This window comes from Ovis canadensis, chromosome X, assembly GCF_042477335.2.
Source record: "Ovis canadensis isolate MfBH-ARS-UI-01 breed Bighorn chromosome X, ARS-UI_OviCan_v2, whole genome shotgun sequence".
NCBI classification, from domain to species: Eukaryota; Metazoa; Chordata; class Mammalia; order Artiodactyla; family Bovidae; genus Ovis; species Ovis canadensis.
This window is the reverse complement of record NC_091727.1, coordinates 131,246,135-131,262,650: the sequence shown is the minus strand read 5'-3', so window position 1 is coordinate 131,262,650 and position 16,516 is coordinate 131,246,135. Positions and strand designations below refer to the sequence as shown.

Sequence of the window (16,516 nt, the reverse complement as noted above, 5' to 3'; positions counted from 1 at the left end):
GGACTATGTTTTGTAAAAAAATTAGAGAAAATTAGAGATACCAAGAGAACATTTCATTTAAATATGGGCACAATAAAGGACAGAAATGGTATGGACCTAACAGAAGCAGAAGGTGTTAAGAAGAGGTGGCAAGAATACACAAAACAACTATACGAAAAAGATCTTCATGACCCAGATAACCACAGTGGAGTGATCACTCACCTAGGGTCAGACATCCTGGAGTCCGAAGACAAGTGGGCCTCGGGAAGCATCACTACGAGCAAAGCTAGTGGAGGTGATGGAATTCCAACTGAGCTATTTTAAATCCTAGAAGATGATGCTGTGAAGAGCTGCACTCAATATGCCAGCAAATTTGTAAAACTCGGCTGTGGCTGCAGGACTGGAAAAGATCAGTTTGCATTGCAATCCCAAAGAAAGGCAATGCCAAAGAATGTTCAAACTACTGCACAATTGCATTCATGTCACACCCTAGCAAAGTAATGCTCAAAATTCTCCAAGCCAGGCTTCAACAGTAAATGACCCAAGAACTTCCAGATGTTCAAGCTGGATTTAGAAAAGTCAGAGGAACCAGAGATCAAATTGCCAACATCTGTTGAATCATAGAAAAAGCAAGAGAATTCCAGAAAATCATCTACCTCTGCTTCAGTAACTATGCTAAAGCCTTTGACTGTGTGGATCACAGCAAACTGTGGAGAATTCTAAAAGGAAGGGACCACCTTACCTGCCTCCTGAGAAATCTGTATGCAGGTCAAGAAGCAACAGTTAGAACTGGACATGGAACAACAGTCTGGTTTTAAATTGGGAAAGGAAAACAGCAAGGCTATATATTTTCACTCTGCTTATTTAACTTATATGCAGAGTATATCATGCAAAACCCCAGGCTGGATGAAGCACAAGCTGAAATCAACATTGCTGGGAGAAATATCAATAACCTCAGATATGCAGATGACACCACCCTTATGGTAGAAAGCGAAGAAAAACTAAAGAGCCTCTTGATGAAAGTAAAAGAGGAAAGTGAAAAAGCTGGCTTAAAACTCAACATTCAAAAAATGAAGATCATGGTATCTGGTCCCATCACTTCATGTCAAATAGATGGAGAAACCATGGAAACCATGACAGACTTTATTTTCTTGGGCTCCAAAATCACTGCAGGTGATGATTGCAGCCATGAAATTAAAAGGCACTTGATCCTTGGAAGAAAAGCTATGACCAACCTAGACAGCATATTAAAAAACAGAGACATTATTTTGCCAGCAAAGGTCCTTATAGTCAAAGCTATTGTTTTTTCCAGTAGTTGTGTATGGATGAGAGAGTTGGACCATAAAGAAAGCTGAGCGCTGAAGAATTGATGCTTCTGAACTGTGGTGTTGGAGAAGACTCTTGAGAGTCCCTTGGACTGCAAGGAGGTGAAACCAGTCAATCCTAAAGCAAATCAGTCCTGAATGTTATTTGGAAGGACTGATGCTGAAGCTGAGGCTCAAATACTTTGGCCACCTGATGCAAAGAGATGACTCATTGGAAAAGACCCTGATGCTAAGAAAGATTGAGGGCAGGAGGAGAAGGGGACAACAGAAGATAAGATGATTGGATGGAATCACTGACTCAATGGACATAAATTTGAGCACACTCCTGGAGATGGTGAAGGACAGGGAAACCTGGCATGCTGCAGTCCATGGGGTCATGGAGAGTTGGACACGAATGAGCGACTGAACTAACTGACTGTCTATGGTTTTTTAGTTGTAAGATTAAAAGTGTGGAAGCGATGGGACAGCTCCATCTTATCCAGAACTAGAAGTCTGCAGGTCAGGTTTTGCTGTCAATAAAACTGAAATCCAGCTCATCTTTAGTTATGGTCCTGCAGCTTCTCAGATCTATGGCAAGACACTTGTACTGTCTTAGAATGTGTCCTTATTTATTGTTATAGAGAGAAATCTTAGGATTTCTAACAGTTTGTCTCTATCCATCTCTGAGAATCAAAATGGCTTTTGATGAGAAAGGTTTCATTTTGATGAAGTCCAATATATTGATTTGTTTTCTATTAGAGGTTTTTTAAATTCTAATTTAAATTTATTTACATACTGAAAGTGTTAGAGTTTCTCCTGTGTTTTCTTCTGTAAATTTTGTTTTACCTTATATTTCAGTCTTTGACAAGTTTGACTCAACTTTTTATATGATGTGAGATAAAGTTTTTCTAATGATGATGATGTGGTAGTGATCGTGATCATGACTGTTAATAAAATTTCAGTTGAAACTAGTTCCAACACCAGTTATGGAAAAGAGTGCCTATTCTACCATCAAATTGCCCTGGAAGCTTTGTCAAAAGCATATATATGAGTCTATTTCTTGACTGTTTTGTTTTATTGACCAATTTGTCTATATTTATGCTGATACAACACTGTTCTATTATAGTACCTTTATAATAGTCTTGTAAGAAGGTAGTCTAAGTTCTCAAAAATGTTTCTTTTCTCAAGGTCATCTAAACTATTCTCAGTTCTTTGGATTTTTTAATATAAATTTTAGAATAAGATTGTCAATTTGTATTAAAAATTGCTGTGGTTTAATTTGTCATGAATGTTTTATAGTTTTCAATGTGCAGATCCTGAAAATCTTTTGTCAAATTTAAACCTAAATAATTAATATCTGTAATATTACTATAAATTACATTGTTTTAAATTTTATTCTGGCTACTCATTACTTGTAGAGAGCTGAATATTTCTCCTTAAAATTTATGTTCACTCAGCACTTCAGAATGTGATCTTATTTGAAAATAGGGTCTCTGCAGATATAATTAAGAATTGAGTGATATCTTACTGAATCATGATGGGCCCTAAATCCAAATAACATATCCTCAGAAGAGACAGAAAGGATACACAGAGTAGAAGCAGAAATTGTAGTTGCTGCCACAAGCCAAAGAATTAGGGCCACTGGAACTAGAAGAGGTAAGGAAGGATTTTGTTCCCTAGAACCGTCAGAGAGAACTTAGTACTAGTGACATTTTGATATGGACTCTGGCATACTGAACTGTGAGAGAATAAATCTCAGTTTTTTTAAGTCACCAAGTTTATGGTAATTTGTCACAGCAGTCTCAGAAAACTAGAAATATATTTGTATATTGATCTTGTATTCTGAAACTTTTCTAAACTCACTTATTAGCTCTAGTAGTTTCTAGTATATTACATAGCATTTTCTACAGGGACAATTTTGTTTTCTATGAATAAAGATGTATCTGTTTTTTTCTTCTGCAATTTGTATTACTTTTATTTCTTTTTCTTATTGTACTGGCTAGAACTTCTAGTACAGTGTTGATTCTAATTAGTCAAAATGTCCATTTTTGCCTTGTTTCTTATCTTAGGGGGAAAACATAGGCACACATCATTTTGTAAGTTTTTCATAGATGTATCAGATTGAGGAAGGTCTCTTCTGTACTTCATTGCTGAGTATTTTAACACATTATTGATGGGGGGATTTTTGCAAAAGTTAATGCCTGTGGCCAGCAATTTGTTATATAAGTGAATATTGAAACATCCCCAGTCAATAACATTCAGGTAACAAAAGACATATTAATGTATCTCTGGTCCTTAATGTATTAATCAGTAATCAGTTTCTAAATTTTAGCCGTTTTTTTCCATTCTCACTTGAGATCATCATATGTTTATTTTTTTTCTTTTTTATATCAATATGGTGAATTTTGATTTTCAAATACTAACCCTGCTTTTAATCCTTGGGATAAACCTTAGTTGGTGATGTTGTATTGTAATTTTTATATATAATTGAACTCAGTTCAGTTCAGTTCAGTCGCTCAGTCGTATCCGACACTGCGATCCCATGGACTGCAGCACGCCAGGCTTCCCTGTCCATCACCAACTCCCGGAGCCTGCTCAAACTCCTGTCCGTCACGTCAGTGATGCCATCCAACCATCTCATCCTCTGTCATCCCCCTCTCCTCCCGCCTTCAGTCTTTCCCAGCATCAGGGTATTTTCCAGTACCTGGTTCACATCAGGTGGCCAAAGTATTGGAGCTTCAGCTTTAGAATCAGTCCTTCCAATGAATATTCAGGACTGATTTCTTTTAGGATTGGCCGGTTGGATCTCCTTGCAGTGCAAGGGACTCTCAAGAGTCTTCTCCAACACCACAGTTCAAAAGCACCAATTCTTCGGCGCTCAGCTTTCTTTATAGTCTAACTCTCACATCCATACATGACAAATGGAAAAAGCATAGCCTTGACTAGACGGACCTTTGTTGGTAAAGTAATGTCTGTGCTTTTTAATATGCTGTCTAGGTTGGTCATAGCTTTTCTTCCAAATCCAATAATTGAACTAGATTTTACTAAAGTTTTGTTAAGAATTTTTACATATGTGTCCATGAAGGATATTGGTTTTAGTTATCTTTTCTTGTAATATAATTGTCTGGTTAGTTATCTGGATAATTCTAACCTTGTAGGATGAGTTGCAAGTATTCTCTCTGCTTCAATTTTCTAAGGATTTGGCATAGATTTGGGGGGATTGGGGGTAGGAGGAAAAGGGGACGACAGGGGATGAGATGGCTTGATGGCATCACTGATAAGATGGCTGGATGGACGTGTGTTTGAGTGAATTCCGGGAGTTGGTGATGGACAGGGAGGCCTGGTGTGCTGCGATTCATAGGGTTGCAAAGTCGGACATGACTGAGTGACTGAACTGAACTGAACTGAACTGGTGTTATGTCATCTTTAAATGGGGCCTCCCGGGGGGCTCAATGGTAAAGAATCTGCTTGCAATGCAGGAGACGCAGGAGATGAGGGTTTGATCCCTGAGTCAGGAAGATCCTCTGAAGAAGGGCATGGCAACCCACTCCAGTCTTCTTGTGAGGAGAATCCCATGGACAGAGGAGCCTGGTGGGCTATTGTCCATAGGGTCGCAAAGAGTCAGACATGATTGAAGCTACTGACCATGCATGCATGCATCTTTAAATGATAGGTAGAATTACCACTAAAGCCATCTTGACCTATAGTCTCCTTCAGAGGAAGTGTTAACTGTAGGGCTTTCTTCTATTCCAATATAAGTGTTTATACTATAAAATTTCCCAAGTACTACTTTTGTCATATCACAAATTATTATATGCTTAGTTTTCATTTTCACTCAATTCAAAGTATCTTATAATTTCCCTTTTGACTTCTTCTTTGAGTTATTTAGATCTGTATTGTTTCACATTAATTTAAATATTAGGGGAATTTTCAGAGATCTGTCATTAGTTTCTTGTTTAATTCTATTGTGTTCAGTATATATTTTATGATTTGAATCCTGTTAACATTATTGAGGTATATTTTATGGTCCTGTATATGGATTATCTTGGTCAATATTCCACATGCATGTGAAACAAATGTACTGTTGTTGGTGGCAAGTTCTACAATTGTCAACTAGGTAAATTGATTCACATTGTTGTTCAAGTTATATGTACTTGCTGATTTTCTGTCTATTCTATCAGTATTTTAGAGAAGGTGTTGAAATTTATGATTGTAATTGGGATTTGTCTTTTTTATCAATTTAAAATGATAAAATTTTATCATTTTATCAATTTACATGAAGCACTGTAGTATGTGAATATTTATGATTTTATGTCCTCTTGACAAACTCACCACTTAAAATTATGTAATGACATTCTATGACCATGATGTGTTAGTGTTAATCACTCAGTTGTGTCCAACTCTCTGGCCCCATGGACTGTAGCCAGTCAGGGTATTATTCTTTTCTCTGAAATTTATCGTAACTGATATCAATATAGCCACTCAAGACCTGTTCTGACTGGTGTTAAGCTTGTTCTCTTTTTCCATTCTTTTTCTTATAATCAATTCGTATCTTTAAATTTAAAATAAGGGCCTTATAGGCAGCATATATTTATGTCTTCCTTTTCTATACAGTTTGATAATATCTGCTTTATAATTGAGGTCTTTAGACCATTTACATTAAAGTGATTATTGGTATTGACATGTTTGAATTTTAATCAAGTATCTTGCCATTGTTTCCATTTGTCCCATCTGATCTTGTTTTTCTCTTTTCCCTCCAACATTTTCTTGTGTATTCTAAAGATTCCATTTTATCTATTTTGGTAATATATATTTTTAACATTTCAGAATCTACCTTCAAGTGATATTAAGGTATAGAATAAGAACTTTAAAATTGTGTACACCTATTCCCTACCTCCTGGCCTTTGTATTACTATTGACATACATTTGACTCCTACATGTGTTGCAAATCCTATAATACATAGTAAGTTGGGGGCAATTTGAAGGCTCATATTGTTACCCGTCTCTCAGAGAACTTTTCCCTCCACTGTCTAATGTTCAGTAACTGAAAATTGTTGTTTTGTATATTTTGTCCACATTTTCATTTTTTCAGTTATAGGGAATTAAATCCAGTCCCTGTTACTCTATTTTCATTCGAAGCATAAATGTGGCTTGATGTTTCAAATGATGGTTAATTTTTCAGGACTTGTTTCACTTTAACCGAAGTGCATTTCATATGTATCTGGACTTGCTGAAAGAGTCCAGTGTTTGTGCACTATTCTTGCTCTGCCTCTGGCTAGAAAATTCAAACTGCATAGCTTTCTTTGGTCACAAGGTGGCCCTTAAGTTTATTTTCTGAATTTCCTTCAATAGATTTTATTATTTTTTTTAAGAAAAAAATCCAGCAATGTTTGTATTTAAATGTTATATTATCTACATTATTATTTAAATTTTATTGAAATACATAAGGATTCAAACATGTATCCTTGTTGGTCATTTGCTGACAAACACTAAATCTACTCTTAGTTTTTTTCTACTAGATATACATGATATACTAAAATTTCAATGATTAATCCATATCTGCATCTCAAAACTTTCTTGAGCATCCTTTTCTCTGATAACAAAGGACACACTCTCTAATCTCACTGTCTTCTCTTTGCTAGATTTTTTAGGTATTTATGGGAAGAATTTGTCTATCCCTTTTGTGAAGAATGGCCACTGAGGGAGAAGAGGAAGCTCACCACATAGAAATGATGTCAACAGGCAAATATAGCCAGGTCTTAGATATGGCTGTTCCCTTCAAGGGAACTTCATGCCTAGTTTCCTTATGGTCTTTTGGTCACTTTCTGCTGGTTGTTTGTTGCCTGAGCATCTTACATGGAGCCTGACCACTCACATACTACACCATTAGATGCCCTTTCAGATCCAAACACTCTGTTAAGAGCTAAGGGAAGGTGGTTAACAGAAAGCATTCTGTCCGGAGACTACAGTCCTAAACTCATCCTTCTCTGAGGTTGACAGAGCACCTTGGATCTACCTATATACAAAGAGACGTACAGTTTTGGGGTATATGCATGTCTAAACTTCTATAAAAATATACTATAAATTCACTCACATGTGAGCTTCCAATTTCTCTTCATGAAGGAAATGCTGAATATCCTTAGGCCAAGAAAGTCATAATGCTTCTATTTTCCATAAACACAGGAGGTGTTGGTTCAATTCCTGGTTGGGGAAACTAAGACCCTGAATGTGGCATGGTGTGGCCAAAAAAATACAGTTTAAAAAAAGAAGAAAAAGGGTGAGAAGTCTGATGGGCATAAGCCTCTCTGTTCATTTGTTTTCCTGTCTTTTCAACTTTAGCCTCTTTGTAAATTTCTGTCTCGTATGAATATACCTTGTGTCTCAAGCACCTGGAGGAGGAAGGGCTTTGAAATTGATTAGGCATCTGATTCATGATGTCTGGGGTTTGCTGTGTTACATGCCATTTTGACCTGCCTAGCCACTTTCCCCTTGGGATTTGTAAGTTCTATTGTGATGCTATATTCTAGAGCAGAGGGGTATAGGTGCATAGGTGTACATCTCTTTGTGTATAGGTAGATCCAAGGTGCCCTGTCAGCCTCAGAGAAAGATGAGTTTAGGATTCTAGTCTCTGGACAGAATGCTGTTAACCACCTTCCCTTGGCTCTTAACAGAGTGTTTGGATCTGAAAGGGCATCTAATGGTGTAGTATGTGAGTAGTTAGGCTCCACGTAAGAAGCTCAGGCAACAACCAACCAAACTTTCTCTATTAGGGCCAAATAAGTATGCAGGCTTTACAAGTGGGCCATACCATCTCTTCACAACTACTCACTTCTGCCACTGTAAGCCAAAACCAACCATAGATAATATATAAATTAATAAATGTCTGTATTCCAATAAAGCTTTATGGATATCAACATTTGAATTTCATATGATTTTTTACATGTCACAAAATATTTTTTCAACCACTATAAAATGTAAAATTTATTCTAAGCTCATTGGCCCAAAAAAATAAGCAGGAGGCTAAATTTGGCTCATGGGCTGTGGTTTGCCAACTTCTGTTCTAGAATCCTAACTTCTAAGTTTATTTCCACAGAAGACTCTCTTCATACATAATATGTATTTCACCTACTTAGCACACTGCATGGCAACTTCGTTTTCTTTTGGGACACTAACCCAATAGTCCTCCAATCAATCTTCTCTTAAAGATCTCCACATTTGGGTATCCACTGAATTCACTGACATGATCTCCTGGCATCTAACTCAATATTGTTGTTCACTTAGTCATGTCCGACTCTTTGAGACCCCGTGGACTCAATATAGGATAATTTTTTACTTTCATAGGTTTCACGAGGGTGATGTGAGGAGGGACTTTCTCACATTGTTAAGTGAGCTGTTTCCTCATACATCTTGCATAGTATAAACAGGGAGATTCTTGGGAAGGCACTTGGGAAAGACAAGTTCTTTTCAGGAAGCATAACAGAGAGAAGGGATTTATGCACAGTTTATAGAACAGTGAGGATTCAATTCATTCGGAATTCCAGAGACACAGTAGGACTTTCTCACCTTAAGGACTCCTCAACATCAACAACCTGGGAAGAAGGTGGCAATGGGGCACAACAGCAGAGGAACTTGTTTGTGAGTACTGGGACAACCTGGCTTTGGGAAAGTAAGTGAAGTCACTCAGTCGTGACCAACTCTTTGTGACCCCATGGACTGTAGCCTACCAGGCTTCTCTGTTCGTGGGATTTCCCAGGCAAGAATACTGGAGTGGGTTGCCATTTCCTTCTCTAGGAGATCTTCCCAACCCAGGGATTGAACCTGGGTCTCTTGCATTGTAGGCAGATGCTTTACCGTCTGAGCCACTAGGGAAGTATTTGGCTTTGGGAACATCCCTCAAATAACTGAAGGTAATGTCTAAAGGTTTGGGTCATGCATCTCCCAGGGGCAGTTAAAAGCTTAAAGAAAGCTTACAGACTTACTGCCTCATCAAGTGCACACAAAAGGCTTGGGAGGTGATTATTATATTCATCTTGCTGAGAAACATGATTTTTAAAGAGGTATATCTCATCATTATTAGGTTTATACTTCTAAATAAGAGATTGAGGTAAGCTAAAAACAAGATTTTGTCACAAGTACTTATAAGTGCTCACATTACTTTCATCAAGTGGTCAACAAGCTCTTTCCTTAATACGTATTGTTTTGAAAACTGAGAAAATGAAGGGAGTTTCTTGGCAGTCCAACTGTTAGGACTTGGCACTTTCACTGCTGCAGCCCCAGTTCAATCTATGGTTAAGGAACTAAGATCCCACAAGCTGCAAAACAGCCAAAAAGAAAAAAAAAAGTGCATGGAGGGTGTAACATGTGGGTTACCAGGACCTCTAATCTTTAAAATGAGGATGTCCTCTCTGACAGTTCTAAATTGATAAATCTGATAGACAATGAACATGGCTTTCCATTTCTGTGAAAAACACAAGAAATTATCTGTGACTGTGATACTGAAAAGGTAAGATCTAGTACTCCAATCAGCATCATTTGGGAATTTTCCAATGCAGACAAACAAAAAGAGGGAGAAAATAGAGATAAGAAAATTAAAAATATTCATAGTTCTACCATAAAGAGATACTTTTACTTTATATATTTTTAGATGGTGTGTTCATATATAAAACGTATACGATTTTAAGGGAAAAAATGCTTTTTTAAACTGCTTTATTAACTTCACAATATATAATGAACATTTCTCCATGCAACAGTTAAAACCTTTCTGCTGACAGAAAATTACAGATTGGGTCAAAAACACAACATTTAATTAGAATCTGGTAATAGGAAACGCGCAAGAAACAAGTTTAACACCAAAACGTTTACAACAAAGGAAACTCAAGAACATCTAAGTTGAGGAAGTAAGTGTCTCTTAACTTCAGGGAAAACATCAGGATTCAAGGCATAAGGCAAAACTCATCATGATGCTCATGGTAAGGGGGGTCAGTGCTAACTGCCCGAAGACTATGACTCAACTGCTTTTCCCTCAGCTTTTCCATCAGCTGCCTCACCTCCTCCCCAATCCTTTCCATATTCTCTTCTCTCATCCTTGCCTGTGGCTCGCCAAGCCTCTGAGTCACGTCCCATCTATAATGCAGGATGGGCTGCCTAACACGGAACCGCCTACGATTTCCTCTAGGTACATAATATTCACTAGCACCCGAAAGGAGGGCCATAGGTTCTCTTTTATTAGCATCTTGATCCTTCCCATCTTTTTTTTCATTCTCCTGGTTGGCATCTTCCATGCTGTGATTTTTTACTGCTTGTTCCTCTTTGGACGCCATTGCTCCTAGGAGACAAAAGATGCAACAAGGGGCTATTTTCTGGGTGGAATGATCAGCACCGAGGACAGAGGCCCTACTACGCACCTCTCAAGATTCCCAGTCCTGGTGGTCAAAGGATTTTCAAATTTTCCTTTTCCCACCTGAGAGGCCTCCTACGCCCTCTAGGGGGCCCCCAGTCCGAGCACTGGCCCCCTCCTGCGCCCCAACCCACCATTTTCCCTGCCGATCCAGGCCCAGGTCTCTGCAGGCACCAAAATGGAGGACGGGGTTGCAGGAAGCATTTGGAGTCTTAGGGTTTTCCCCACATTCCCCCCACCGCCCAACTGTCCCTCGCACCGACCTGGGCCTATCCTTGCTGTCTCCTGCTCCTCCTGATTCTTGCTGCAAGTGCGCCGCTGCAACACTTCGACTCGCAGACCTGCAGAGGGTCGGGGTGGGGGCAGGGGGCTGCTGCAGCCGGGTGCTCGGCCCCTTCCCGGGCCCAGGTCCCCTACCCTCAGCCACCCCCACCCAGTGTGCCCCGCTCCCACGCTCGGCCTCCCCCTTCCCAGCCCCCACACCCCGCACCAACCATTTTTTCTACCCCAAGAAGATCGGGGATGGGGCGGGGCTGTGGGAAAAGCTTGCTACGGTGCGAGAGGCAGGTGTCCGCAAGGGGCTGTGGCCCCAAGGTCTCCCGGCCCGCCCCCCACCCCAGCCCCCGGAAAGGCCTGCCGCTTTCGTCTGCCAAATGCTGGGTCGCGGGGGGTGTGGGAGCTGCAGTCTCTACTGAGGGGCAACAGGACCCCCAGGAAGGGTCCGCAGGCCGCGTCCGCTCGCCCACGCCACCTTTGTGGACCCCACTCCGGGTCTCTTACCTGCTCCCCTCGCGCCTGCCACTCTTGGGGGCCGCCCCGGCCCGCACTCCCCTCAGTGCCAGGCGGAGCAGGTACCAAGAAGCGAGCTGGTGACCGTCGGGTCTGACGCAAGAGCTGGGCGTGCAAGACTCGGCGCCGCCCGGTCACGTGGGGCATGCGTCACCGCGGAAGGCCATGCCCTCACCCTGCCCCTCCTACCCCGAGCCGGGGGTCTCGCAGAGCCGGAGCCCGCGGGGACATCTCCCCTTGCACTCCACTCTTACCCACCCGCCCTACCCACCGCCCGGCCCCGTGACACTTGTCCAGGAGCCGGCCTCAGAGCTCTCCTTTCTTCATGTGTTCCTGGGTCTTTCTCTTCTGGCCTGGGAAGGGCAGTACTTTCCCAGGGGGCCGATGGCCATGCCCACTTCTCTTCTGAGGACTTGCGTTTTCCCTCTTGTTCCCAGGACACTCCTTCCACCTGCTGTCTTTACTTCCAGTCTCTCTTTTCCTCTACTAAAACGAGTAGAAGAAATAGGTCAGGAATAGAGCCTAGGAGTCTGGATTTTGAAAAATTCTTAATATCTCTCTGTTTTGTTCCCTTTATTTTAAACAGGAGTCTGTACTTTTAAAAATCGTTTTTATTTGAAAAAGGGTTAAAGTTTGGGGGAAAGAACCCAAACACCTGTTTCTTCTGCTAAGTCGTTGTATAAATATAGACTCTACAGGCAGCTACATTTTTAGAACTTGGAAAAGGACAGGGCAGCTGATGGTTCCTCTTGTGAAGGTCCCCTAGATTCATGAGGCCCTTCCATGAAGTGAGCCAATAAGTGTGTAGCGCAATAGAGCCTTGTTTGTTTTTCAGAACTAAGAGAACAACAGAAACTCCGTCACAAATTTCTGATTCAAAAGGCAGTATGTCTGTTTGCAAATCACATGAGCATGTTGATAAATTCCTGAGGCATCTCCAATAAACCTACTATAGAACTAAGAATTTAATTTAGCAGACTTGTAGTTATAGATATACAGAAACTCAGTTGTGATCCTGTATGCTAGCAATGAACAATTGGAATTGGGGTAAATTTAAGAAAACATGAAGAAAACTTATACACTGAAAACTACAGACCACCAAAAAAAGCTAAAATCAAAATGAATGTGAAGATAAACCATGGTCCTTGATTCAGAAATTCAGTACTGTTAAGATATTAATTCTCTTTAAGTTGATCTAAAAATTTAGTGCTTCCCTTGTAGCTCAGTTGGTAAAGAATCCGCCTGCAATGCAAGAGACCTGGCTTCCATTCCTGGATGGGGAAGATCCCCTGGAGAAGGAAATGGCAACCTACTCCAGTATTCTTACCTGGAGAATCCCATGGACAGAGGAGCCTGGTAGGCTACAGTCCACGGGGTGGCAAAAGTCGGACATGACTTAGCTACTAAACCACCATAAATTTAGTGCTGTCAAAATCATACTTGCAGGAGGAAACTTCATATAAATTGATAAACTTTGTTGTTGTTTAGTTGCTAAGTCCTGCGCGACTCTTTGCGACCCCATGGACTGTAACCCACCAGGCACCTCTGTCCATGATGTTATCCAGGCAAGAATGCTTGAGTGGGTTGCCATTTCCTTCTCCAAAATTGACAAACTTACCCTCCCCCCAAATTTATATGGAAATGCAAAGGGCCTAGAACAGGCAAAATAATTTTGAAAAGAAAAACACAAATCTGGAAAATTGCATTATCTAAGTTCCAGACTTATGATGTAATTTTACAGAGAGTGGAGTATACAGACACTGGACTTAACAAAAATTAAAAACTACTCTTTGAAAGCTACGGTTAAAAAATGGAATGGGAAGCTGGTAGAAAATATTTATAATATGTGTAACCAACAAAAGGTTTGTATCCAGAAGATGTATAAAGAACTCAAATTTAAAAATAAGAAGGTAGCAATGCAATTAAAAATGATCAAAATAAATAATATATGAAAAATTTGTAAAAAGATGATCAGAATGAACAAAAATGTCACAAAAGTACCTGTACCAATTACCAATGAGCTCATGGAATGATACTCAATCTCATTAATCATCAGGAAAATGTAAAAAAAATACAGAATAAAATATCACTGCATACTCATCAGAGTAGCTAAAATTTAAGTCTGACAATCTTAAGCATTTTTGAGGATATGGACAACTGAAATTCTCATTCATTGCTGGTAAGAAGTTCAATCACCTTGACAGATTTTAACAGTTTCTTGAGAAATTAGACTTACACTTAACCATCTGTCCTGGAAATTTCTCTCTTAGGAATTTTCCCAAACAGAATTTAAAATATATTTCCTCAGAAAGACTTGCACAGGAATGCTCATAGCAATTCCATTTATGATAACCCCTAAATGGATACAATCTAAAAGTCCATCAAGAAATGAATGAAAAAATTGTGATGCACTCATGCATTAGAATACTTTGAAGCCATAGAAAGGGACAAAGTACTGGTACAAGCAATGACAGAGATGCATCTGAAAAAATATCGTGTGTAGGGAAAGTTCAGTTCAGTTCAGTTGCTCAGTCGTGTCCGACTCTTTGCAACCCCATGAATCGCAGCACCCCAGGCCTCCCTGTCCATCACCAACTCCGAGTTCACTCAGACTCACTCACGTCCATCAAGTCAATGATGCCATCCAGTCATCTCATCCTCAGTCGTCCCCTTCTCCTCCTGCCCCCAATCCCTCCCAGCATCAGAGCCTTTTCCAGTGAGTCAACTCTTCGCATGAGGTGGCCAAAGTACTGGAGTTTCAGCTTTAGCATCATTCCTTCCAAAGAACACCCAAGACTGATCTTCTTTAGAATGGACTGGTTGGATCTCCTTGCAGTCCAAGGGACTCTCAAGAGTATTCTCCAACACCACAGTTCAAAAGCATCAATTCTTTGGCACTCAGCTTTCTTCACAGTCCAACTCTCACATCCATACATGACTACTGGAAAAACCATAGCCCTGACTAGATGGACCTTTGTTGGCAAAGTAATATCTCTGCTTTTGAATATGCTATCTAGATTGGTCATAACTTTCCTTCCAAGGAGTAAGTGTCTTTTAATTACATGGCTGCAATCACCATCTGCAGTGATTTTGGAGCCCAAAAAAATAAAGTCTGACACTGTTTCCCCATCTATTTCCCATGAAGGGATGGGACCAGATGCCATGATCTTAGTTTTCTGAATGTTGAGCTTTAACTTTTTCACTCTCCTCTTTCACTCTCATCATGAGGCTTTTTAGTTCCTCTTCACTTTCTGCCATAAGGGTGGTGTCATCTGCATATCTGAGGTTATTGATATTTCTCCCGGTAATCTTGATTCCAGCTTGTGCTTCTTCCAGCCCAATGTTTCTCATGATGTACTCTGCATAGCAGTTAAATAAGCAGGGTGACAACATACAGCCTTGATGTACTCCTTTTCCTATTTGGAACCTGTCTGTTGTTCCATGTCCAGTTCTAACTGTTGCTTCCTGACCTGCATACAGGTTTCTCAAGAGGCAGGTCAGGTGGTCTGGTATTCCCATCTCTTTCAGAATTTTCCACAGTTTCTTGTGATCCACACAGTCAAAGGGTTTGGCATAGTCAATAAAGCAGAAATAGATGTTTTAGGGAAAGTTACCAGATACAAAATAGTGCATTCTGCATGATTCTATTTATATAAAGTTCTAGAAAAGGCAATATGTATGTAGACTGAGAAGCAACAATTAGAACTGGACATGGAACTGGTTCCAAATTGGGAAAGGAGTACATCAAAACTGTATATTGTCACCCTGCTTATTTAACTTATATGCAGAGTACATCATGTGAAATGCCAGGCTGGATGAAGCATAAGCTGGAATCAAGATTGCCAGGAGAAGTATCAATAACCTCAGATATGCAGATGACATCACCCTTCTGGCATCAAGCAAAGAAAAACCAAAGAGCCTCTTGATGAAAGTGAAAGAGGAGAGTGAAAAATCTGGCTTAAAACTCAACATTCAGAAAACCAAGATCATGGCATCTGGTCCCATCACTTCATGGGAAATAGATGGGGAAACAATTAAAACAATGACAGACTATTTTCTTGGGCTCCAGAATCACTGCAGATGGTGACTGCAACCATGAAATTAAAAGACGCTAGCTCCTTGGAAGAAAAGCTATGACCAACCTAGACAGCATATTAAAAAGCAGAGACATTACTTTACCAACAAAGGTCAGTCTAGTCAAAGCTATGGTTTTTCCAGTAGTCATGTTATTGATGTGAGAGTTGGACAGTAAAGAAAGCTGAGTGATGAAGAATTGATGCTTTTGAATTGTGGTGTTGGAGAAGACTCTTGAGAGTCCCTTGGACTGCAAGATCTAACCAGTCTATTCTAAAGGAAATGAGTCCTGAATACTCATTGGAAGGAATGATGCTGAAGCTGAAGCTCCAATACTTTGGCCACCTGATGCAAAAAACTGAGTCCTTGGAAAATACCCTGATGTTGGAAAAGTTTGAAGGCAGGAGGAGAAGGAGACGACAGAGTATGAGGTGGTTGGATGGCATCACCAACTCGATGGACATGAGCTTGTGCATGTTCCAGGAGTTGGTGATGGACAGGGAAGCCTGGCTTGCTGCAGTCCATAGGGTCACAAAGAGTCGGACATGACTGAGCGACTTCACTTCACTTCATGTTCATTCACACACACACACACGTGAAACTTACCTACACATACTATCCTTGATTTATGGCAAAGATGGACAGTGCAGTGGATAAGGATTTTTTTTTAAAGTCATAGCAAATCAGTTGAATATCCATGTGTGAAAAATGTTTATTAACTCCACCTTAAGTAATACACAAAAATAAACTCCCAGTGGATTGCAGATCTAATGAGAAAGGTAGAAATATCATTCTAACGCAAAGTACACAGGAAGTCATCTTTGTGACTTTGGAGTAGACAGTGTTCTTGAAAGGACACAAAAAGGACTAATAACAAGGATTAAAAAATATTACAAATTGTATTTTTTAATATTAGAAACTTCTATTCTTCAAAAGATATCATCAAAAGAATAAAGAAGCAAGCCCCAAACTA

At 40.0% G+C, this 16,516-nt stretch overlaps 1 protein-coding gene across 1 annotated transcript; it reads right to left on the bottom strand.

Moving 5' to 3' along the window:
- Positions 1-9,972: 9,972 nt before the first annotated feature.
- Positions 9,973-11,551, bottom strand: BEX2 (brain expressed X-linked 2). Its single transcript, XM_070290984.1, has 3 exons — positions 11,461-11,551; positions 10,944-11,021; positions 9,973-10,608 (listed from the first exon to the last, which is right to left on the bottom strand). Exon 3 carries the CDS (start codon positions 10,601-10,603, stop codon positions 10,217-10,219), a length of 387 nt encoding a protein of 128 aa, XP_070147085.1. The 5' UTR covers positions 10,604-10,608; positions 10,944-11,021; positions 11,461-11,551; the 3' UTR covers positions 9,973-10,216.
- Between the last annotated feature and the right edge of the window lie 4,965 nt (positions 11,552-16,516).

Bases quoted from the DNA above. Each gene is read 5' to 3' on its own strand.
- BEX2 (XM_070290984.1), bottom strand. From the start codon at position 10,603: ATGGCGTCCAAAGAGGAACAAGCAGTAAAAAATCACAGCATGGAAGAT.